At 30.9% G+C, this 24,930-nt stretch overlaps 2 protein-coding genes and 1 non-coding gene across 3 annotated transcripts; 2 read left to right on the forward strand and 1 right to left on the reverse strand.

The window, feature by feature from the left end:
• Nucleotides 1–411: 411 nt before the first annotated feature.
• LOC114727124 (U6atac minor spliceosomal RNA) lies at nucleotides 412–539 on the reverse strand. The gene has a single exon (XR_003738560.1). It is a non-coding gene; the product is annotated as a U6atac minor spliceosomal RNA (small nuclear RNA).
• Nucleotides 540–6,898: 6,359 nt separating this feature from the next.
• Nucleotides 6,899–8,223, forward strand: LOC114727121 (uncharacterized). Its single transcript, XM_028913844.1, has one exon. The coding sequence runs from the start codon at nucleotides 7,212–7,214 to the stop codon at nucleotides 8,115–8,117; it is 906 nt and encodes a 301-aa protein (XP_028769677.1). The 5' UTR covers nucleotides 6,899–7,211; the 3' UTR covers nucleotides 8,118–8,223.
• Nucleotides 8,224–21,267: 13,044 nt separating this feature from the next.
• LOC114727122 (U-box domain-containing protein 9) lies at nucleotides 21,268–24,930 on the forward strand. The gene is made up of 2 exons (XM_028913845.1): nucleotides 21,268–21,684; nucleotides 23,605–24,930. The coding sequence occupies exons 1-2, from the start codon at nucleotides 21,361–21,363 to the stop codon at nucleotides 24,691–24,693; spliced, it is 1,413 nt and encodes a 470-aa protein (XP_028769678.1). The 5' UTR covers nucleotides 21,268–21,360; the 3' UTR covers nucleotides 24,694–24,930.

The following is a 24,930-nucleotide window of genomic DNA, read 5'->3' on the forward strand; positions in this document are numbered from 1 at the left end:
TCTGAGCTTCCTGTGACATACGGTTTGATATAATTTAATTAGCAACAATGAGCTTCAAAGTTTATTTTTCCAAGGAAAGATGTACATATAAATCACTGGCATCTTGAGTTTTTGCTATGCCCTTTAAACTTATAATCTAACCTTTTTGGTTTTCATATAATTATTTTGATTTGAAAGAAATGATGCTTTGATGTTTTATGATACCTTTAAGATTAAATAATAATTTACAACGAGATGAATGGTGAATTTGGAAAGTATATTTCCAAAAGTATATCTTTATTTTTTAAAATTCACTTCAAAATGATTTATTACTATTCCACATGGGTACAATTTGAATTGGTTGCGGTCTAATATAACTCCACAAGGCGTTTATCAAAATTCAACGGGCATATATAATTTTACTCAGGTGAGAAAAAAATTGGGTTAGAGATCCGCCGAAGCGGATAGCCTTAACCGTACGGTGTGATAACAGGAAAGCCCGAAGGCTGTTCCCGTCCCTGTCAGGGGAGATGCCAACCATCTCTCCTTTCTAAGAACACGGAGCGGCGAGTCTTCGATGGTTTTATAAAGAGTGCATAATATTTAATATTGACGATGTGGGACAAATTCTGATTGGCAGTCTCCACATAACCCAACTTGCACATTGGGCTTCAGGAAAATGGATCAATTGAAAATGCCAGAAGTAATCACCTCCTTTTCTTTATAAAATAAAATTATCTACTTTATACGAATCAAGAAAAATTATTTAATATATTCAAAATCACATTGTTTTTCACAAACATTCTCTTTTAAGAGCTCTTCTCTCTAACACAGTGTCAGCTAGCTGAAGACGCTGTATATATTTCATATTTAGTATTATCAAATCATATATTTAAACATATTATTAGACACAATTAAGGATAACCAATGAGGCACTTACAGGCTTTAGTGAGCGGAGGCACTTTGCTCCCTCACTTTTGCAAAAATAGAATACAAAACATGTAAATTTTACTGTTTTTATAAGCCCCAGTGACTTTAATATTTGGGGTCTGCTAAATCAGAACTCTAATATTTTTTGCTGTTCTGCATCCTTAACTCAGGGTCTTGGGTCAGCTATTAGGGATAATGTTCAAACAAAAAAATTTTCCAATATGTAAATTGGCTTAAGAATATTACTCTTACTTGAATTAATTTGCATTCGAATTCGTTGGGCATAATTTTGGAGAATATGCTGCTTACAGAGGAATCAATCAATTAGGCCATCATGCCCAATGAACGAACTAATGAATTTGGAGAATATGCCCTTTACAAAGGGATCAATCAAATCCTCTCATGTAAACTTCACTTCTCTTGTACCTAAAATTCTTCAAATAAGAAAGAGAATTTCATTTTTTGAATTGAAAGATGATTGATTCATTTTTTTTGCATCAAACTTGTACCTTTGTTTTTAACTATCTTTTGTCTCTAGTAAGTTTCATTTTCTTCCTTGAGTATCTTATTGACTCTTGGCTTGGTTTGGATGGTAGGGGGAAAAAAAAGGAAAAAGAAAAACATCTTGTTCTTTATTCGACAATTTCTAATCTCCAATATACCTCTAAATAGAATTCGAACCCAAATGAAATTCTGATCACTTTTTTTTTTAAAATAAAAAAGGATGGAGAGAATATTTTGAAGAAAAACTTTTAAACAGTTTTTTCTTATAATATTTTTCTTCCATCCAAACTAAGTGTTACTTTGGTTTTAGGAGCCTCTGTTTCAAAATTCATCATTTGATGCATTGAATTCATTAAAGAGATTTTTGTTCAATTTAGCCTGTTTTTCCTATATAGCATCTTTTTGTCCCTTTAACCTATAGCTTGTTTCATTTCTATCTCATAAAAGAACCTGCAAGTTGCATGATTAAAGTGAATGAACAACTATTATATCAACATTCACATGAAAGTAAGATTTAAAGGCATAATATATGCTCAAAGTCTATCTAAAAAGTTGTAACTTCACCTAGGCTCCTAAAAGTAAACTTTATAGAATTATACTTCTATTATATGATTTCAATATACCTTTTGAGTTTATTTGAATAATATTTAGAATAGGAAAGTATTTTTTTGTTTTTATTTAAATGTAAAAAATTAAAAAATTTATATTTAGGTGATGAAATGATAAATTGAAAAGAATATTGGACCAATCCTTAAAAATCCTTTAGTGAATATTTTGACGTTTTCATTCTCTTTTTCTAATTATTAGCACATATTTTTTTTCGTATGTCTTTAAGTTAATAAATGTTTTTCTACTTTTTCAATTTTAAAATATGGAATGTAGAACAAAATATATCATTGGTCACAAAAAAGCGATATGTCTTCATAATGTCGTGGGTTATTAGAAACGATGATGACATTTTTCAACATCCTTGTTTGTGAATTGTCTGTAAGTACAATCATTTGATCTTGAACAGGTCAACACAATTATACTACATATTACCTTTGTTATTTAATATAAGAACTCATTAACAGGTTTTTTAAATTATTTTTTTAATAATGTGTATTAAAATTATTTTTTTGGCAAAAATCTCTTATAACTAATAGGATGTTTTAGAAAATAAATTGCAATTTATTTTTAATTAAAAGTCATATGTTAATTCTTTCTAAGCGTCGCTCACATAAATTCCATGTTTTAAAATGCGAACGCTTGCATCCTTGCAAACATCCCAAGTTTTTGCTCCTTTGTTTTAGATGGTAGAAGTTGCAATTTCGAATCTCTAACTTCGTACAATTATATAAGTTTTTAGTTTGTTTCTTTAGATTTTTTTATAAAAAAAAAACCTTTTCAGTAGTTTTTTTTTTTGGCTTATCATAAGTATCCCCTTATTAGAATTAGAAGTAATGTTATTTGATGTACTATCGTGTATTATACGTGGACACCACTCCTGATAAAAATTTGAATATTAACTTGTTATGTTATAAAAGACTAGTTTCTTCCGCTATTCAGTAGCTTAATTCTAATACAATTAGTCTCACATGATAATTTTTTGGACAATCATTCTTATTTTAAAAATTAAACTAAATGTATTAGTATTTAGTAATGTTTTGTTAATGCTTAAAATTTTTAAATTAGCATTTTTATTAGCTGTGTTAGGATTAGAAAGCTAAAGAGACACCTTATAAAATTAAAAAATAAAATTAAAGGATTAAAGTGACACTTTTGTATTTTTAAATCTGTTATTGAGACGGTACTTTGTCTTATTCTTATTTAAAAATTATTTGTTTGATTTAAAATAATATCCCCCAGCTAAGGGGCTCTGTTTTATATTTGTCGTGATTATGGCAATGGGAATAAAATAAGGGCCTAAGCAGCTTCCTTAATCACCATTTTCAAAGTTACTTTGAAAATAATAATTAAAGTATACTTCAATCATTATCCCTATTGGCATGTTCCTTTTCATTTAAAAAAAAAAAAAAAAAAAAGGCCTTCAATGTTAGGCGCTTTTCCCCCTCTTCCCATTACTGTTTTTTTTAATTAATAATTAATCAATCAGATCAGTATAATTCACTTACTCCAATGCCCTGTCGCTCCACTAATAATAATTTATTTCTTTAAACTCTCAACTCACCCATCTGATACTATCTCCAATCTTAATTATAAAAGTTAGTTGACTAATTTGAGGAGATTGAGAAAAGAAGTTAAGTTAGTTATTTGTAATAAATATGTATTGTTTTTTTTAAAATATCCTTGCTAATCAAGTGTATTAGTTAAAACTATTATTGTTAGAATGATTACTTTAGGAAAAAATATATAAATATGAAAGAAAAAGTGAATTGAGGTCTTATATTTATGATCAAAATAAAAGTCAAACAAAATCGCATATTAAAGATCAGAAGTAGTATATTCTTAACAGAAAATTCAAATTCAACTTTAAGAGAAACGTTTGATGCTGTTGAAATACAAAACTCCGACCCCAATAACAATAAAAATAACAATTAATAATAATAATAATAATACAAGTAGAATTGATATTATTTTCTTAAATAATATTCCTTCGGTCATTAATATAAGACATATTTAACTAATTTGATTAGATTAAAAAAGTTAGGTAAGTTAGTTAATTATAAAAAATATGATATGTTTTTCCTAAAACATTATAATAATCTTCCTTAATATCATCTTTCCTTCTTCTATTTGATTATGGTTGAAGGAATATTTATAGGAATAATTTTAAAAAAATTAATAAATATGAGAAATAGATATTATATTTAGAATCAAAATTAACTCAATAATTAGGTTATATATTAAAGACTGAAAGAGTATTGTAAGTTTATTTTATTTTTTTAACCAAACTGTAGGTATTTTTGTTATGATAGATAAAACTCACACATCTAACATACTACCTCTATTCTTTAATATAAGAGTTAGTTGAGAATTAAATTTGATTTTTAATATAAAATTGTAATTCATTTTGTCTCCTAAATTTATAAGTTATTCTCTAAAATATTTCAATTAATTACTTATTTAAGAGAGTTTTATAAGTAGGACATTCGGGCTGTTTGGGTACCACCTGCGTTAGGTGGTTTTCCCTTCAGTCTCTGGTCCGAAAAAAAGAATAGTATGATTAAAAAGATATTTTGCAAAAATTATGTTATATTTATTACAAATAACTAATTTAACTAATTTTTTTAATCCATCTAAATTAATTAAGTATGTTTTATTATAAAAGATGAAATTAGTAACGTTGTGTTTAAAATAGACGCAAGCAAAGTCCCTAGTATTATTCGACTGAAAAATTCCCAACACCTACTTGTAGGATTAAACTTTGAACCCTACATATAAGAAAAAATTATTTTATATGTGAGTATTAATTACGATGAGAGAGAACTGGCCAAATTAAGCAGAATAATGTTCAAGTCGGATGGAATATTACTCACATATAAAATAATATTTAAAAGACTAAGTCACTTAACCCCACAACATGTCACCAAACGGCAATCCTTATCCCTCAAAACGACCCCAACCCTTATCCTCCAAGGACACCAATTGTGTCTTTTTATTTGCATCCCTATCATTTCATTTCACTCTGGAAGAATTGCAATTAGGTCCCACTTAAAGGAATTAAATACAAAAAGATTTTTTAAAATTATAAAATTATTCTGAAATCTTAAGAGACTTTTTTGCAATAAATTTTATTTATTTAATTACCAAATTATCTTTCTTCTTTTTTTTTAAAAAAAAGTTTGTATTGACAACTGAAAGAGTAGTGGTTGACAACTCAGGGTGCAAGAATCGACAACTATCGCGGCTGGTTTGACAACTTAGGGTGTGATATGCTGAGAAAATATGTTGTCAAACCAGCCGCGATAGTTGTCAATCCTTGCACCCTGAGTTGTTAACCACTACTCTTTGAATTATCAATACAAACTTTAAAAAAATGAAGGGTGATTTAGTAATTAAACAAATAAAATTTATTGTAAAAAATTCTCTTGGACTTTAGAATAATTTCATAATTTTAAGGAATTTTTTTGTATTTGATTCCCTTAAATGAGACTTAATTACAATTTTCCCTTTCACTTTTGATACATCGCATGACCGCATTAAATCAATGATTTTTTTTTAAAAGGTCGGTTATTAAATTGATAAAAATGTCAATCCATTATTAATTAAAAAGTATCTTATTTTTAGTAAAAATTGAAGAGGACTTAACAAAATTTCTACTCATCATTTCAAAATATAAGTCATTTTAAAAGAGAAGTTTTGTTTTACATATCCTTCTAAAAGTTCCATACAATACTTTTTGGTATTTTTTTTATTATACTCTTATTTATAATCTTAATGCACCATTTATAAGTACGCTTGTTCCTTTGTTTCTATTTATTTTATTATAAAAATGTAAAATTAATTATGTCATGTATTGATTGTAGTTCTTAATGTTGTGGGTGGAAAAAAAAAAGTTCTTAATATCATGGAAACCTTAGAAGATGTAATGGCAGATAATGTACTGGAGAATATTTGTTTGGCATGTTATTATGAAATCATGGAATGAAATTTATATTTTATCTGCAAAATAAATATAAACTACTTTTTTTGTCAATTCTATGTGGGCCAAAAAAATGAAGAGTATAAATGTTTGAATATTGATATCAGCAAAACTGATAAATCGCCAGAATTTTTTTGTTTTGACCTGATCATACCATAGCGCCTTTCATTCTTAGAAATGGATTCTAAAAATGGAACACTACTAATTACTATCTATACTGTTTTCTGTCAGACCCAATTAATTATTTATAAATCATTTTATTAAACTTTTAATATGAATATACTGTTTTGTTATTAATTTATTATAGTATAGATAATTTTTTTTTAAGAATTTATATATATTAAAGAAGAATACAATTAGAAAGTTATTATATTTTAATAAAATATTAATACAATTTAAATTTTTTTTAGAAACACAGTAAAAGTATTTTATAAATAGAACTGAAAAAATAACTTCTTTAATCTCCCAATAAGTCAACTCATCTTATATTATATTATTTTTAGTTCTAATTATAAGATTTTATTACCAGAACTAATATTAAAAAGGGGTAGTATTATTTATTTTTTGAATCCTTAATATTATTAGATCTAACTTTTAATTAAAAATTGTCATTAAAAAACATTTTCATCAATATATAGTCAAAGTCTTCAAACATTAACAATAACGGTAGTTACGAAATTGGTCGTCATCCTAAAATTTTTACGAGTATTTCATATAATAATAATAATAATAATAAGAGCAGGTATGTTGTGTGGATGTGTTCATCCACGTGCCGTGCTCGTGCATACTCACCTTTCTCTCACCAACACACGGTGAAATCACACTCCTACACGTCACCAGCTCGCATATGCTCCGGCATCTATATATCTCCCTTCCGGATCCAGCCCGCATATCCCTCTGTTACCCATTCCACATTTCTCTCTCTCATTAACTTTCAATTTTCCACCTCTGCGCAGATTATTTCCTTCGAATATTCTCCAGAAAATTCCTCCAAACTACTCCATAAGAACACTAAACCCATCATCATCTCCTTTATAAGAACCACCTAACCTTCACGTTTTGCTGAATTCAGAGTGAAGTTGACTCTCGAGTGTCGAGCCCTACCCACATAATATAGTTCTTCAATCATTCTTTCATCTGGGCACCAAGTATTTGCCTTTGATCTGTTTTAGAGTTGGGTTTTCGGTTTTGATTGTTTTTGTAGCTCGAATCAATGGTGGGGCTTGCGAGAAAGAAGCGGGTCACTGACCCTCTCGACGACGAGGCTAAGGCCCGTCTTGTCGGAGCTGATCTCCGGCGATTGAGTTACGGGAGCAGCGGGAGCGAGCATTCCGGCGATGGTGACGGGGACTCGCCGTGTCTTTCCGAGCTTGTGCTTGATTTCCTGGAGGACAACGAGGATGAGTGTAAGTCGGTGACGAATGAGTTGGATCCGGATCGGGTCGATCTGGAGGACGATGGATCGGAGCTGGTTGACGATATGATACTCAGATTGAGTGTCGCGAACAATGTGGATTCTTACCGGAAGCTTCTTCTGACGCATGTTTCGGAGGCGATAGAGAAATTTGCGTTTCTTCGTGGAAACGTTTCGGTGTTCCTGCGAAATGTGATGGCGTTTCTGAGAGAGAAAGGGCACAATGCGGCGATTTGCAAGACCAGATGGGATTCCTCCAGTGGAGTCACCGCCGGTAACTATGAGTTCATCGACGTGATCCAATCCGATGCGTCATCGTGGCAGAGCAACAGGTACTTTGTTGACGTCGGATTCGCCGCCCAGTTCGAGATTGCTCGGCCGACGAGCAAGTACTCCGAGATTCTTTCCTCTCTGCCAAGCATCTTCGTCGGCAAGGCGGAGGAGCTGAAGCGTATCGTTCAGGCCATGTGCAACGCCGCAAAGAGGTGCTTTCGGAGCAGAGGGTTTTCTGTGCCGCCGTGGAGGAAAAACCGGTACATGCAGAACAAATGGTTCGCGCCGTATCGACGAACAACGAATCCAGTTCAGGGAAACACAGTTCCTCCCGTTGTTCCGGCCGTTACTGGGGCCAATTGCAGATTAGTTGGATTCGACGACGTGAGTTCAGAGGCCAGACACGGTGGCGTTTTTGTCCGGACGAGATGATAGAGTGGCAAATTTTTGTAAATATTTTGGGTGCCCAGGGCAAATCTGTGAAATCGATGCGCCCTTTTTTTGGTTGAGGACTTTAATGTTAATTGAAATAAAAAATTAATAATATTTAGTGGATAATTCATAATTGAGTAGTGAATGCGGCGAATCCAAATCGTTTCTTTGTTAAGCGGCGAATGGGGGCCTGGATCACATGCAAACGCGGCCACTATAAACTCCTGACATGAAACTCCTAGACTTGTCTAGATTCATCGAACTTGGTGATTTTTTTTGATGATCATAAAAGGACAAATAGAGTGGGACCCATGGGACAAGTGGAGTAATGATTTTCCTGGGCGGAAAAAAAGCCTGAGATGAATTTGATAGGATAATAGTGGGTGACGTGGCGAATCTGAGAGACATTATATTTTATCTATTTTCGATGTGACAAGTGGTGTCGGGACTCGAGTGTGTATATTGTTTGATTAGTGGGTAATGAGAGGACAGCTGGCACTCAAGGTGGGGCCCAACTTACGATTATTTTTCAATTGATTAAAGTTGGCCGGAGAAGAAAAACAAAGGTTTGGGGTAGTTGGATGATGTTTAGTTTAGTTAATTAAATGGCAAGGTTTTCCTTATTTTACATATTTTTTTATAAGTGTTTTTTTTTAAATTAAAGCATAGGGAAAAAGAATATGCACTCTCGAATTATAATATAAGGTCATAGATATCTTTAACTTTGGCAGCCGATTCAGGGAAAGGACGAGGAGTTTGCTTATGATCGAGACGGATAAAATCAATCCTTACATAGTCCATGGTCAAACTTATTTCGGTCAACTTTTAATTATTTGACCACACCTGGTTGTTACATTCATCAAGTTTAACGTGTTGAGGGGTTGACATCATTGTTAGCCTCATAATCAAATTTTGATTTTGGATTTTCTTGTTTCAAATTGTTGGTTTTAGTATCTATAATTTTTCATAAAGATTTGGTTCGAGTTTAATGGCCAGTCCTTACCTTTTAATAGTTTTAGATATTACTTATATCAAGTTTTTCAATCACATATGATAGTGTATCATATTTTTGAAATATTAATACTCCTCCAGTCCTTAATATAATACTCCTCCGGTTCTTATTATAAGACCCCATTTGACTTTTTATTTGGTCCTAATTATAAGACCCTAATCCATTTTGTCTCTTATATTATGCATTTTTTTCCAAGATAATCCTTCTAATAATGATAGTTTTAGCCAATATACTTAATTAGCAAGGATATTTTAGGAATAACAACACTTATTTATTATAAATAACCAACTTAACTTACTTCCTTAATCTCCTCAAATAAGTCAATTGGGTCTTATAATTAGGACCGGAGGAGTACATATTTAATTAATTTGATTAGATTAAGGAAGTTAGGTAAGTTAGTTAATTATAAGAAAAATGACACATTTTTTCTAAAACACCATAATCATATTTCTTAATACCTCTTCTTCCTCTTCTACTTGATTATGGTTGAGGCAGTATCCATAGAGGTAATTTAAAGAAAATTAATAAGTATGAGAAATGGGTCTTATATTTAGACTAAAACTAACTCAAGAATTAGGTCCTATATTAAGGACCGGAGGAGTATTTAATTATAAATCTAAATGAAGTAAAAAAAAGACACATCGTATGTGTAATTAAAGAATTTGACATAATTGATATAAGGAACTGAATGTAAGTTTTTCTCTTTAATTTTTGTCTATATAGTTAAACTTAGATTAAGTTCTTATATAACTATAAGGATCAAAACTAACTATTTGAAATTGTAGATATCAAAATTCAATCAAATTATACGGATGAGCAATGATATTATAAATTTCTAGTCATTTCATAAAGGTTGTGGAGTCAAATTCACACATTTAACGTGTGAACTCTGAGTAGATTAGAAGTATATTATAGTAATAGCGGTACGTGGTAAACGACAAGCTCAAGGATGTCCGATATGTGGATAAATGATATGCACAAGAACAAGTGGCTAGCTGAGAAATATCATCACCTACCCATCCAATTATTTCAATATATAGTCATTTAACTTGTTATTATGATAATATTTTTAATTTAGCTTGTGGAATAAGGGGTGGGATCATTTTGACGGATAAGGATTGCCATTTTGGTAATGTATATTGTAGGGTTAATTGATTTTTTTTTTTGAAAAATATAATTATATTATATCTAGTACTCCTCCGGTCCTTAATATAGGACCCAAATGTTGAGTTAGGATTTGATCCTAAATATAAGACATATTTCTCATATTTATTAATTTTCTCTAAATTACCCATATAGATACTCCCTCAACTATAATCAAGTAGAAGAAAGAGATGGGGTATTAAGAAAGATGATTATGATGTTTTAAGAAAAACGTGTCACATTTCTTATAATTAATTAACTTACCTAACTTTCTTAATCTAATTAAATTAGTTAAATATGTCTTATATTAAAGACCGGAGGAATAATATTGCTCAAATTCAAACATTATCACAGTAACGCTCTTAATTCAGTTAACTTTTTTTTTTAAAAATATATAAGATCCAAACTACCAACATTGGTTATCCAAGTCTAATGTCTACTGGAATAGACTATTATTAATTGTTACATATTACTTTTTTCTTCTTTTAAAAAACATTGCTAAATCAAGTTTCGGTCCCTATCTCAACGACGGGATCAAATTGACTAAGGAACCATTTTTATTTAAATATCAATAACTGCATGGATTTTACCCTAGAAAATGTAAACCCATTAGGAACAACATTATGTGGCATTGTGTCATATGTATGGGATAAGTCTCAAATAAGCTGGGATCATTCTTGTGAGTCATATTGATGGCAACATATTTTATTATATTATACTTAGCTTATTTCTTTAACTTTCAATCTCTTTTACAGTTTTGACAAGCAAATTGGTTCTTATCTGGTGCCATAATTTAGGTTGTGAAGTTTAAGGGAAAGATAATGAAGGTTAAAGATGGATTAGCCTTGAAAGGTGCTTAGCCCATTTGGCAACGTCTTTAATCAAACCAAGATTTGTTTATTATTATTTTTAGGAGTGTCCTACTAATAAAGTGGCAAAGTTAAATTTTAGGAGTTCTTCACGCATAATTATTATATACATGTGATATGATTTTGTTTTGCTTTGTCTTTTTTTTTTTTTTAATTATAAAGTGTTTGGTTGACATATCGAAACTAATAACTTTATAATTTTGTGTCACAAAAATCTGCACATGAATAAAAGGTGGTTGTGGGTTTAATTCCACTTATCCGTCTAAATCTTCCATTAAAAAAGTCCAAACCATGGGTAAGCGAAAAACAAGAGTAGAATGTGATGAAGATGGTCACGTTTCTTTGATAAATGGTTAAGAAGCCAAACATATCAAAATGAAAATCATGTTTTTTTAAAAACTATATATATTTTCCCTGATATCGTTTGGATCATACCAACAAAATGATTTTTTTTTAAAAAAAAAGAGCATTAAATTTAGAGGAAGCAGCCTAAATCCACTAGAAAGAACAACGTGGCAATGAATCATATGGATTGGATAAGGCTCATGAACTGGGACCATTGATGTGAATCATATTGACGGCAACATATTTTGTCGGTCAAAACCTCATTTTCCTCTTTTTTTTTTGCTAGATATAAATATTCTCTCATAAATCATATGAAATACTGCCAGTCATTAAATATGAGTATTACATTGTGAGAATTTAACTCATTTCGATAGATCCAACCCCATTAGTGGTTATTCTCATTTTCATTTCTTATGTTACTTTTTTTTCTTCTCCTCTTTGACCGGGATTTTTACTTCTTGAGTTTGAATCCTGCATTATTATATTGTTGGTCCAAAAAAAGGTTTTTAGTATAAGAAAAACAAGTCTATCAGGGGAAAAAAAAATCCAACATTGTACTTATTTATTCTATAGCTTTTTCTGGATCTTATCCAAAAATGTTCATGGGTTATGCCATAGAGGAGATAATTAGTCATAAGTTATTTTTAGGAGTTATTAACAAAATCTGAACTAAAAAAATTATTTTGGTTCAAGAGAAGTTGAAGAAATTAATAGGAATTAAGTATTTTGATGTTTTACTCGCACAGTTTCTGACCATGGGTATTAAATCCCATCTCAATGTTTCTTGTGATTTATAAGAAGAAGAAGAAGAAGAAGCTTCCGACAGTTTTTATTCTCTGTTGTCTGAAAAACAATGGAGTATACTCAAATATTTCTTAAAAAGAATATTACTCTAACTGTTCAAATGTAAATTAATGAAAGTGACATTGTCATTGTGTGAAATTACTCGACATTAACACATTTGTCATAGAGTTTTCAGCATTTTGTATTATTTCTCTGGGTTGATTTATCTGCAACTTGTCTTTTTCCGGGAAATCACAGAGATGAATAAATGGTAACTCTAACTTTCAACATCAAAGAAGCCCCTAGAAAGAAGAAGAAGAAGGTAAAAATGAACTCACGAATGTTTAATCAAATTGATCAGTCCCATTTGTTTAATTAACAACATATATATGACTTTGATTAGGACAGGCAAATAAATAATTAAATCAAATAAAACAAGTAAACAACAGTTGGTTTGAGTTAATTTAAAAAATGATGAAGCAGCGTCTAAATTTAATGTATCCTTTTGTTTCAAAAATATTTCGCAAAAGTAACATTTAAGTAAATGTTTAAGATGATTTATAATTTTTTTTGGGCCAACGTTTAAGATGATTTATAAATTGAACTAATAACTGATTGATATTTAATTTTTATACTAATGATTGGGCCCATAGGTATTTTCGCTCCTAAATTATTTTGCTAGAAACATTGATTATCTTAAATTATTTATTAATAAAGCAATGAGCCAATCCAAAAGCATGAAATGAATTGATTAACTAATATTGCATGTTTGGTCTTGTATTGTAGTCACACTTGGAAATCAAATTCTACACAAGAAACTATCACGATTTGAAATTATATAGATCAAAATCAAAGTTGAATTAAAATATTAACGTAACACTGTCAATAAGCTATTAGTTAAGATGATAAATGAATAAATAATTTTACCTCTATAAGGAGAAAAACACAACTTTAAACCCTGAGAAGCACACTTGTTGGGAACGTTTTAATCTTAATCCTTTCGAATCGACAGAGATTAGTTTCAAGTTTAAAATAACTTGAAGATATTCTAAATATTAAACCGATCAAGAGGAGCTCTTGGTGGTGATGCCCGAGTTGCTGGCTCTGAATGCCGCAGTTCATTTTCTCTGTCGTGTCTCTTTTTTTTTTTTTTTGCCATCTATTTTCTCTGTCGATAAACCTGTTTCTTTCGTCATATATATATATATATATAAAAAGTAATTAATCAAAATAGGCTAGTTTTCATTCAAGACATACCCCTATGTAAGCCATTGGTGCAGCATCCCCTGGTTTAATTCCAGTCCGAAGCATACCACTCTTGATCTTTTGTGCTTTTTTTTTGGTCTTCTGTCTTCTCCATTCTGATGCTAAATTTCCTGCTTATATTTATGTTGTCTTGTGCCCTCGCTGTTACGGGAAGAATTCTTTTAATTTGGAGAATACAGCTTTTTATCATGTACATTAGAATAACTGTTAACAAGAGAAGGTGTCTTTAGACATGGCTCGAATTAGATTCTTCACAATAAAAAAAATATCACATTCAACTCTGCAACATTTAAACAACAAAAATAGCCACTCAAAAACTATCACACACTACTATAAAATATGTATATGTTATTTTCATCAGTTCTGGGGTCTTTTTTTCATTTTTTTTTTTCTGGTCCTTGAGAACATTGAGATTATCAAAGTAGGTATGGTAAGAAGATAAGCTAGTGTTTCTGAACGTATCGCCAACGGTCATGGTACTCCAGCATGGACAATTATATTGGACACATAATCCCTTGCTGAGAATAGTTTATTGTTTCGAACCTCTTTTCCAGACTGTACAAGTTATTTGCGACTCTGCGAACCTCTTTATCCTATGAAAGAAATACAAACATCATTTAATTTAAGCAAATATTTCGTGCCAGAAAATTCAAACGTTGTTTCTAAACTTCTCCTGAGGTTTGATTATTTTAAATGGAGCACTTCGTAGCTATATGAGCCCATTCCCCACACATAACCCATTAATTCCCCATTCCAAATTAATGCCCAGACGGGGGGAAAAAAATAATGTGCAGTTCTATGCAAGCAATCCAATCACTAAAAGGTCTCATAAAAACTTAGCAGTGTCCAACATCCAACAAGAAGTTCCAGTAGAAGAAAAGACATGTTTGTTTCTCATTTGTTGTGGTACTTTTTTTTTCATGATCAGATTGCTTATATAAGACTGCGGGATGATCTTCTCATTAATAGGTTAATTTCTGGTGACAGTATCCTCATATCATGGAGCATAAGATGTTAAAAATGGTGGTTTTCAGAGGAACTGTACAACTTAGTTGTATGAGTATGACGAATCAATGTGAAGAAACGGAATGCATTTAGCAAAATGAACGTGGAATGAAAAGAAGAACTGAAATGGAAGTTTGTGCCGGCTCTCATATCAGCTGTTCATGTTACTAACTACTTAGGATTTGTTTGCTACAAGAAAAATTAAATGGATGCAAGGAAAAGAGAGGAAATTTTTTTAATGAGTTTGGTTTAAAAAATTAAAAAATGGGGTTAAAATTTTTTAATTAATTTTATTATTTACAATTTCTTTTTATTAAAATTTTAGAACCCCACTTTTTAAATTTTTTAAATTGTACTCATTAAAATTTTTTCTTTCCTTTTTTCTATTTTCCTCGTACCAAACAAACATAGGGTAAGGTAGCATTACAGGATCACAAGTTCACAACATAAAAATGAAAGTTTGAAGAGATCATATATAGTCTAAGAAGTGCCAACATCATTTCCATTAGAGGAAGAAATGAGATAGCATTAAGCACAAATACATAACCCAGAAGGCCTGGAAAAGAGAAGACCGAAATGTTGTGAATTGTGAAAGAGACTTCAGGAGGTTTCTGGATAACTGAGATGGGGAAGGATATATAGTTGATGGCATATACTACTTTAGTCCCATTATTACATTTTAAAGTCGAATATATTATTTTATTTTATTTTTATTATTGTGTAATATGTTGGGGCTGACTTATAAAAAGGATGAGAAGAGTAATTTAAAGGACTTGGGAATTAATATAGATAAATAAACAAGATGAATCGCTATCTTCTTTTGCTGTTTTGCAAATTTTCATTTCTCTTTCATTTTCATTATTTCTCTATTGTTTATTATTATAATTTATTAAATTTTCCTTCGTCTTGAATGATAATCATCTAACAGAATATTTATGGACATTGGCGCTTGGGCTTCAGTTGAATCACGTATACCATTTTTGCACCTTGGTCCTTCGTTTAGTAAGGGTGAATCATACCATTTGTTTTTAATATCATACTAATCCCATCTATATAGATTTATAATTATTTTAATTTTGATTCTTATAATTTCAAACTATAGATTTTGTTTCTGCAAATTTCTTTTCACCTAAAGTGTCAATCCCTTATTCTAATAAGGACACGGATCATTTTACTTCTTAAGAAATCAAAACATATGATTTGAAATTATAAGAATTTAAAACAAAATAAAGGCTTTATTGTGTGGCTTAAGCTATATAGGAATTCTTGAATCCAAGAGTTAAGAATAATAAATTCTTAATTACTAAGAATAGAGAAACCACTTAAAATAACAAAACAAATTATATTTGTCAAGAAATATTTGTACCCATTTTTTAATTACAAAAGATTCGTTTTTACTTTTAAGACTTAAAATACACTGTCCTAAAACAAAAGGACATATTTTACAAGTCCTTCATAAAGTTAAAATTGTATCAAAATTATGTGTCTTCTAAATCCTTATAATACACACACCTTATAAAATGAATAAATAAATAAATAAAAGACAGTTATATAATTTTGATACAATGTAAAAAAGTCTGTATAATTTAATTTTTAAAATGAAACACACCGGGTTTTGTTTGTTCCTGCAACTTCCTCTATCTCCTCTCATGCTTTCAATAAGCTTAATTTGATGTTTGATCATTGATGATTATTCATCTCCTCTCATGCTTTCAATAAGCTTAGTTTATATTTGATGATGGCCTATTGATTATTGATGATTGATGATTTATTGAACAGAACATTTGTTGAACATTTTTGTTGGCCCATCCTTTTGGCATATCCCTATACTCTTATTAAAATGTTGAAATTCAAGAACCTTGCTAGTTGATTTTTCAGATTTGTATTTGATTAAATATCCTTCTTTAAAATTTTCTTCTTGTGATTTCTTATCTTCTTTATTTTTTTCTCTATTCTGACTTTTTTATACCTTGTTTAGTATTTAATTTTGTTTGCATATGTATGCATATTTGTTTCTTTTTGCACAACTGTTCTTTTGATTTCTTTGTATATACATGCTGTAGTAATATAAATGAGATTTACTACTACTTTTAAGCTATATGACAAGCAAAATTTAGAGTTCAAATTCTAGAAAATGGTAAATTTTAAATTCTGGAGATATGGACTGCCTTCCATTATATTTATACGAACAATAATTTTGTTCAAATATTACAAGTGGCGTTTCAAATTTGCAACAAATAGCTCTGATAGTTTAGTAATAATTTCATTTGATATTTATATTTATATTTTCTTTAATTTTATCTAAGTAAATTAATAAACAAATTAATATATTAATAACTAACTAATTAAGTCTTTAAAATGCCAACACACATTCAGATCAATTGAATTTTATGAATTTTAAGACCCATATATATATATATTGAGAATACAAACAAAGCAACTAAATAAAACAGTATAATCAAAGAAGCTTAGACTCAAAATTATTAATATATGAGGAGTCAAAATGGAGTTGACTAAAAATGGTAATATTCTCTTATCATTCACCACACTAGAAAACTGATGTTCTATTGACTAGCATTCTTTTTATTTTATTACTCAAGCCTATTTGTTTTTTGGGGTGAATTACTCAAACTCTAGCTGTACGTACAACTTCTCTTAAAGGCGCAGATCAATGGGGCAGGAGGGCTTGGTATATGTTATGGGCTTCATCATTTTGGGCCATACGAAATTATTCTTTCGGCCCACTCTGTCACGCCTTCTGTTACTGAGGATAAACACAGTGTGGTTATAATACCGTTTGGGGATATTAAATAGGAGTTCAGATCTAACAGAAAGGGCTAATCTCTTGTAATATTACAAATTATGATTTGAATCCCCACTAGAAGAGGTGGTAGTTCAATTTTGTACCTTAGCTCATACTTGCCTCTCTATATTAAAAAAAAAAAAGCATATTAAATAGAAACGAAATACTCTTCTGATCCTATTTATAAGTCACTTCCAGCATGTTTCAAATAGACCAAGAAAAACCTTAAATTTTATTAACTTTTATTTAAAATTCAAAAACTTTTTAACTTTATCCCTATTTAATATATACTATACCTCATCTAAATAAAGTCAATATAATATTAAATGAAGGGTAAAATTGTATATCCATACAAAAAATTTGTCTCAATACCATATAAACAAGATCAAAAGAATCTTCTTTTTCTGCCCTATCAATAAGATCATAGGAGTATATGTTTTATAATTTCATTAATTTTATTGATTTATGATTAATACTAACTATTCATCTTGACAAGGGAAAAAGAGCGGAAATTAATATTTGTACTCTCTATCTTAGGCTTCTTTTTCACTAAATTTAGAAATCACACATCAATTATTTCTTTTTAATTGCATAATATTTTCTTCTTCTTCTTCTTTTTTAAATGTGACAGTTTAAACATATGTGTTAAATTTTGAATGACACACACATATGTATGCACGTCTACTAGCTATTATTTAAATAGACAGATATTAGCAGCTTAAAATAATAAATAAAATCAGACTCATAACTTCTCACTCATATTATACTTGGTAGTATAAATTAGGGTGGGGTGTTTAAATGTCACATTTTTGTTAACCTGATCAAGCATGTGTTAGAGTTGTTATAAGGGAATAAATCGGGGGTATCCAAAAAAAAAGAAGAAGGGAATGAATCGGACGATGACACGTGTTGAAATTCTCCAGCTCATCATTACCAACACTGCTGTACTGTACTGCCACGTAAACACAAAGGGCCAGAACCAGCTCACAAGAGGGGCTGGCTTTCATTTCCCTCCATTTTCATTTTAATTATAAATAAATAAGATTAACCTATTAAATTTTAGTCATGATAATTTTAAAAAATAATATAAAATATTTTATATAATATAAAATCTAATAATTATGATAAAATGAGATGAAAATAGAAGGAAATGAAAGTGGAGAAATCTCTTTCCCAAACCTGACGACCATGGACTCGGATGCAGCGGAACATAACTCAACATCAGCGGGCACGGCGGGCAAGGACCAAGGAGCCCCCACGCCTCGTGCCAGTTGTTTACGCCACGTGGGACCCCCTTACCTGCTCTGTCACGAACAGTACTTAATAATCCACCACGCAATGAGATTCTGATTGATTAAATAATCGTTCTTATATTCAATATTGAATATTTAATTTATCAATAATCAATCATCATTCATTTATAATATATAATCAATAATAAAAAATATTATTCGCAAATTATAGGTAACATGATTAATTCTTTCCATGATACAAGTTATATGAACAGGTGTATGAAAATGAGCGTATCGTTTTTAACCATCAAAGTTTTAAAACATCCAACTCGATAATTTTGTTGTCGTGTTTGTTATTATGATTAAAATTATTTTTAAATATATTTTACGAAAATAAAAAAAAACTCTTTTTACATATTTACCTTATATTTCATAAATTATGATTGAAAAATTATTTATAACCTATTCTAAACGGATTTTTTTTTAAAAAATTGTGTTGCTTGATTAACTCTTCCCACTGCCACATCTAATGAATTTTTTTTAAATGAATTCAAATTACCTCAAATATTTTCTACTGTTTTGTCTTTAGTAAAAGTCATTCCAACTCTTCTAATATCTATATATATGCTCAATACCAATTTTATTTTTTCTTATATAATTATATGGTTATCCCAACATTTTCATCTCATGTTACCTCATTTTATACGCATGTTGTTACTTTAAAGCCTAACATTTCTTACCATATAGTTTCCCAGTGCAATAAAACTTTCATTACAAAAAGTTCTAATAACTTTTCCCCATTTAAAAAACTTGATTTGAATTCCATAATTGATCTTAAGTATCAACACTTTACTACTTGTGGAATGATTTAATCTTCTAATTTAACTTTCATGTCACTTTCAATTTGTCTCTTACCAAGATTGTAATGTATAAATTTTGTCTTGCTTGAATGGAAACCCTGTGACTCAAGTTTCAAGTTAACCCCTTCTTAAAGCATCATGTTAAACAAATAAGAACTAAAAAAAAAAAAGGAAAATAGTAAAAAAACCGCTGAAATAGAAAAATTTCAAATTGGGACCCATAATAATATTAGTATGGATTTTGATAATAATTTTTATGAAAGAGTCCTTTGATGTAATTTTTCTATTTCAGTGATTTGTTTAATGATTTTTTTCAAAAAAAAAATCCTGATTTCCACACAAACACCAATGAAAAAGTTGAGTACTCAAGGGGGCCATAATCCTCGTTAGCAGTCCCCTTTAACTCCGAAGCGAAAGTTGAGGCAAGAAAGGTGCATGTGATTTGAATTATTAATACTATTCTAATTCTTAATATAGGATATAGTTATTGAATTGATTTTAGTTCTAAATATAAAATTTTTTTTCATATTTATTAATTTTTATTAAATTATCTTATGGATACTTCTCCAACCATAATCAAATAGAAGAAGGGGATGAAATATTAAAAAAGATGATTATGGTATTTTAAGGAAAACATGTCATATTCTTTAAAATTTATTAAATTTACCTAACTTTCTTAAACTAATTAAATTAGCTAAATAGATGTTACATTAAGTATTGAATGAGTGTTAAATTAATTTTTTTAAAAAAAAAAAGAGGAAGGAAGCAGAAAGTAGCTGTCAAGGGCCAAGGTGGCCTGTTTGTCAGCAAAGGGGCGTTCAATGATATCCTCAAGCTTCCTTTTCTAATCTCCAAACACGTGACTCTCTTCTATTCCCTTCTCTCTTCATAAACTCCAAATTCCTCACATTCCCTCGCCCTCCATTGTCGGCACGCCATACCCCCCTTTCCATTCTTATCCTTTCCTATTTTCACAACTTTTATACTCATTGCTACCATCCATTAATATTTACAGGCATGATGGGGTCATTGTCTCTATATTGAAATGCCCCTTTTCAGAAAAATTTAAGATTCCCTAAAACAAAACAAGTCATTCATTAATTAAACATAAGTCTGCCAACAAATATTTCCTTAACTAACTCTCATTAATTTTATTCACGCATGTGAAGTAAAATTTTGTATACCCAAAATAAAACTTCTCTTGGAAAATTGAATCTGATCATATTTTTCATATTTATTATTTTCTTAAACTAATTTATCTAAAATGTTATATAAACAAATAATTTAAGAAAATGACATCATATTCATTATAATTGATTAATTTATTTTACCGCTTCATTAATTTATCTAAACTAATTAAGTAGGTTGGGGTATGAATGTATATATAATGACCATACATTCAATTTTTTTGCATTCAAAAATTGAACCTCCATTCTCTTAAATTCAATTTTTTTAATCTATCATAGTATATTACTATCTCCAGTTTTTAATATAAGATTTTATTTTATTTTTATTTTAAATATAAAACCCAAATTCATATTGCCTCTCATATTTATTTATTTATTTCAAAATAATCTTTATAATAATAATAGTTCTAACTAATATACTTGATTAGTAAAGATATTTTAAAAAAATACTTATTTATTATAAATAATTAATTTTATTAATCTATTCAAATTATTTAATCAATTCTTATAAGATAGTAGCATCATTAGTGTGTGTATGTGTGTGTGTATGTGTGTATTTATATACATACATATATATATATATATATATATGCTGACACACATACACACACATGAAAAGAACACGTAAGAGAGAGATGAAAAGGGGTATTTTGCCACTGTTATACTCTGCTTCTTCGGCATTCTCAGAAGAACGGACTCATTTCTGGTAAAATTTAAAGGGACGACCCGGATCCGCCCATGGCGAAGCCGGGAGTGTTGGAAGCTGATCCAACGGTGACGGCGAAGGCAATGGAGCTGAAGAAGGAGTTGCAGAGATTGGTAAAGTCAATTGTTGAAGATGAGAATCATTACGGCATTGAGGCCATCGATACGACCATGGAGACGCTGTCGTTGCTGAGGGAGCTGAAGCTCAGCAAGAGATCGACGACGACGTCGTCGTCGTCGTCTTCGTCACTGTCTTTGACGGTTCGCCATAAAACCGGCTTAAATTGCCCCGAAGAATTCAAATGCCCTCTTTCCAAGCAATTGATGAGAGATCCTGTCATTGTGGCTTCTGGTCAGGTTAGTGCCGGAATTTATAAATGTTGTTTTGGTATGTTAGGTTTCGCAGAAGATGCCGCAAATATCTTGACGGAAAACCACACTCCGGCGTGTTTTTCTCTTTCTTTGAGCCAAATTTTGTTTCAGTGATGCAATTCCGAAATGTGACTTTGATCTGTTTGGTTTCTGAGAAAAATTTGCAGAGAAATGAGAGACAACCCTTTGCCCGGATTTTTTTTTAAAAATTTTTTTGAGTAAAATGTTTTCTTTTCTTTTTGGCCAGATAACAATTTGGCAGTAATTGATAGTTGAAATATATACCTAATTACCCTTCGTTTATTTTTTATCCTTAACGCGTTGGTTGTTCTTTTGTCAAATTATTTATTTAATTAGGTGTGTAACGAATAATGATGAGTTTTGAGAAATTAATTTTCATAAAACGTAGAAGAATTAAGTTGAATTTTTATTTTTGTTCACATGCAATTGCTTTGAGTTGAAGGCCTCAATTAGTCAATTATCAAAATATTTTTAGTTCAGTGTTAATTTTTGAATTAAAACAACGCAACAATATTAAAAGTATTTTAATAATTTATTTCGAGAGTTTATTTAGTCCTTTTTAATTTTTTGACCATCAGATTCAAGTAATTTTTTTTAATATTACTAATTTTATTGTTTCGATGATAATAAAATATAATTTTTGAAAAATGAAATTAAAAATATGCATATATATGTCATTCAGCAAAATGGGATCCCACCATCCCCCCCTTATCCTGGTAATCATATATGGTTGACATCTAACCTATTGAACCGTGACAGAGATAAAGTTTTGGATGAAAATGGTTTGTCGCATTTCTTAGAGTCGGATTAAAGTGAGAATATAGAATATGATTTAATAGCCTCTCTTGTACGTCCATCTTTTTTCCGGGAATTTCTGCACTTTTTTCTCCGTTAAAAAGGCTGAAAAGGGCGGAAAGATAGACAGACGAGAATTAGTCGTCCTTCTTTCATCACCCAGAACCTTACAATTCTGTATTTTCTACTTAGTACATTTATGAAGATCATTTGTGTTATATTCTTTTCTGGGTTACATCAGAGGATTTGAACTCTTGAGATTACTCACATTCCAACCCATTTTTACCACTTATGTTGAGTCCCTAGCGGGTAGATCATTCATATTGCTTTAACTGAGCAAAGAACATCCAATAATAAATAATTTGAAAAGAAGAAAACCAAAAAAAAAGAAAAGAAAGGAAAAGTATGATAATACATCTCAACAACCATAGTGGAGGCAAAGAAACTGCATAGAAAAGAAAGAATGTTATCCTAGTCTTCTTCGTCTATAAAGCGTGATTCTTGATTGAGTGGAGGCCGGTGGTTGATTGTAGCTTTGTGAAAAACTTTTGACTGGATTTCCTCGAAAGAGAATCATTGAATTCTAGTGTTCTGAGCCCTTTCTTTCTGTGAATTACTGCACCCAAATTTCTTTTCATCTTCTTGTCCCAAGCCTTTTTGTTCCGTGATTGACTAGTTTAGATTGATGTTGAATGATGTTTACTAATACTGAACAAGTTTGAGAAAGTTAAGTTTTTCTTTTACCCTAATCATTAACCATTCTTTATTTTCTCTCTTTTGGGCTTAGAGCCTTAGACCCCACACACCAACTTGTTTGCTCCAGGTATACAGACATATGATAGAAGATTCTCCTGAAAAATGGCTGAACTGGACATGTGAAGTTCTTATTATCAACATTGCTTTATTTTCTTACCTCCCTTGATTAGTAGTATATGATGCCGGATTGGTGGTTTTAATTATGCAGACATGTGATAGAACATTTATTCAAAAAATGGATGAAAGTAGGAACTGATATTGAACTTGAGGTCCTTATTGAACATTTTATCCTTTTTGGCTAATTGTATATGTTAACTTGGTTTAATACTGCAGACATATGAGAGAACGTTCATTCAAAAGTGGCTGAAAGCCGGCAACCGGACATGTCCACGGACGCAGCAAGTCCTCTCACACACTGTTCTCACTCCAAATAACCTAATAAGGGAAATGATTGAGAAATGTTGTGGAACCCAAGGGCTTGAATTTTCCAACCATGTTCACTATATCAATGAGGAAGCTGTAATAGAACCAGACCATGGTCATTTTCTTTCTTTGCTTGAGAAGGTGTCTTCATCAGCACTTTCTGAACAGAAAGCTGCAGCAAAGGAGCTCCGGATTCTGACAAAGAAAATGCCTTCTTTCCGGGTATTTTTCGGTGAGTTTTCAGATGCCGTTCCCAAAGTGCTTAAACCGATCTGTGGGAGTCACTCTCTTGGTAATGTTCACCCTGACCTCCAAGAAGATGTTATCACAACACTCCTCAATATCTCCATCCATGACAACAACAAGAAGCTTGTGGCAGAAACTCCCTTGGTAATTCCTCTCCTCATGAGGGCATTGAGATCGGGAACGATAGCAACACGAAGCAATGCCGCCGCCGCCCTTTTCACTTTGTCGGCTCTAGACTCAAACAAGGAACTTATAGGGAAATCTGGAGCCTTGAAGCCTCTGGTTGACCTTTTGGAAGAAGGGCATCCCTTAGCCATGAAAGATGTTGCATCGGCAATTTTTACTTTATGTGTCCTTCAAGAGAACAAGGCAAGAGCAGTGAAGGATGGCACGGTGAAGGTGATTGTAAAGAAAATTGTTGACCGGGTTTATGTCGACGAACTACTAGCCATTCTCGCCTTGCTCTCAAGTCACCAGAAGGCAATTCAGGACATGGGAGAGCTTGGAGCTGTTCCTAGCTTGCTGAGTTTAATCAGAGAGACCACTTGTGAACGAAACAAAGAGAACTGCATTGCAATCCTTCAGACTATCTGTCTTCATGACAGAACCAGGTTGAAGGAGATAAAAGAAGAAGAGAACAGACATAAAACAATCTCAGAGCTTGCACAAAATGGAACTTCAAGAGCTAAGAGGAAGGCTGCTGGAATCCTTGAGAGACTAAACAGGGTTGTTAATATTACACACACTGCATAATTTCCCTTATCAGGATCCTCTTATTAAGGTAAATTAGTCTGTACATTCTTGATTCTTCTAAGGTTTCTGATAGTTTAAATTAGGACAGTATTTTTGCTCTGTGTATATTATCTCGTAGTCAAATAAAAGCATAACGTGTAAAATATAACGTGGAGTAGGTTCTTAAAAGACTTATGTTTATGGTATTAAATTGTAACATATATCTCTTGATCATGATTTTATTGGAGAAGTTGTTGG

This window comes from Neltuma alba, unplaced genomic scaffold, assembly GCF_004799145.2.
Source record: "Neltuma alba isolate B1F8T4 unplaced genomic scaffold, ASM479914v2 tig00012449_pilon, whole genome shotgun sequence".
Classification (NCBI taxonomy): domain Eukaryota; kingdom Viridiplantae; phylum Streptophyta; class Magnoliopsida; order Fabales; family Fabaceae; genus Neltuma; species Neltuma alba.

Coding starts and splice junctions, on each gene's coding strand:
- LOC114727121 (XM_028913844.1), top strand. CDS start 7,212: ATGGTGGGGCTTGCGAGAAAGAAGCGGGTCACTGACCCTCTCGACGAC.
- LOC114727122 (XM_028913845.1), top strand. CDS start 21,361: ATGGCGAAGCCGGGAGTGTTGGAAGCTGATCCAACGGTGACGGCGAAG. Junction 21,685..23,604: donor TCATTGTGGCTTCTGGTCAG/GTTAGTGCCGGA, acceptor TTAATACTGCAG/ACATATGAGAGAACGTTCAT.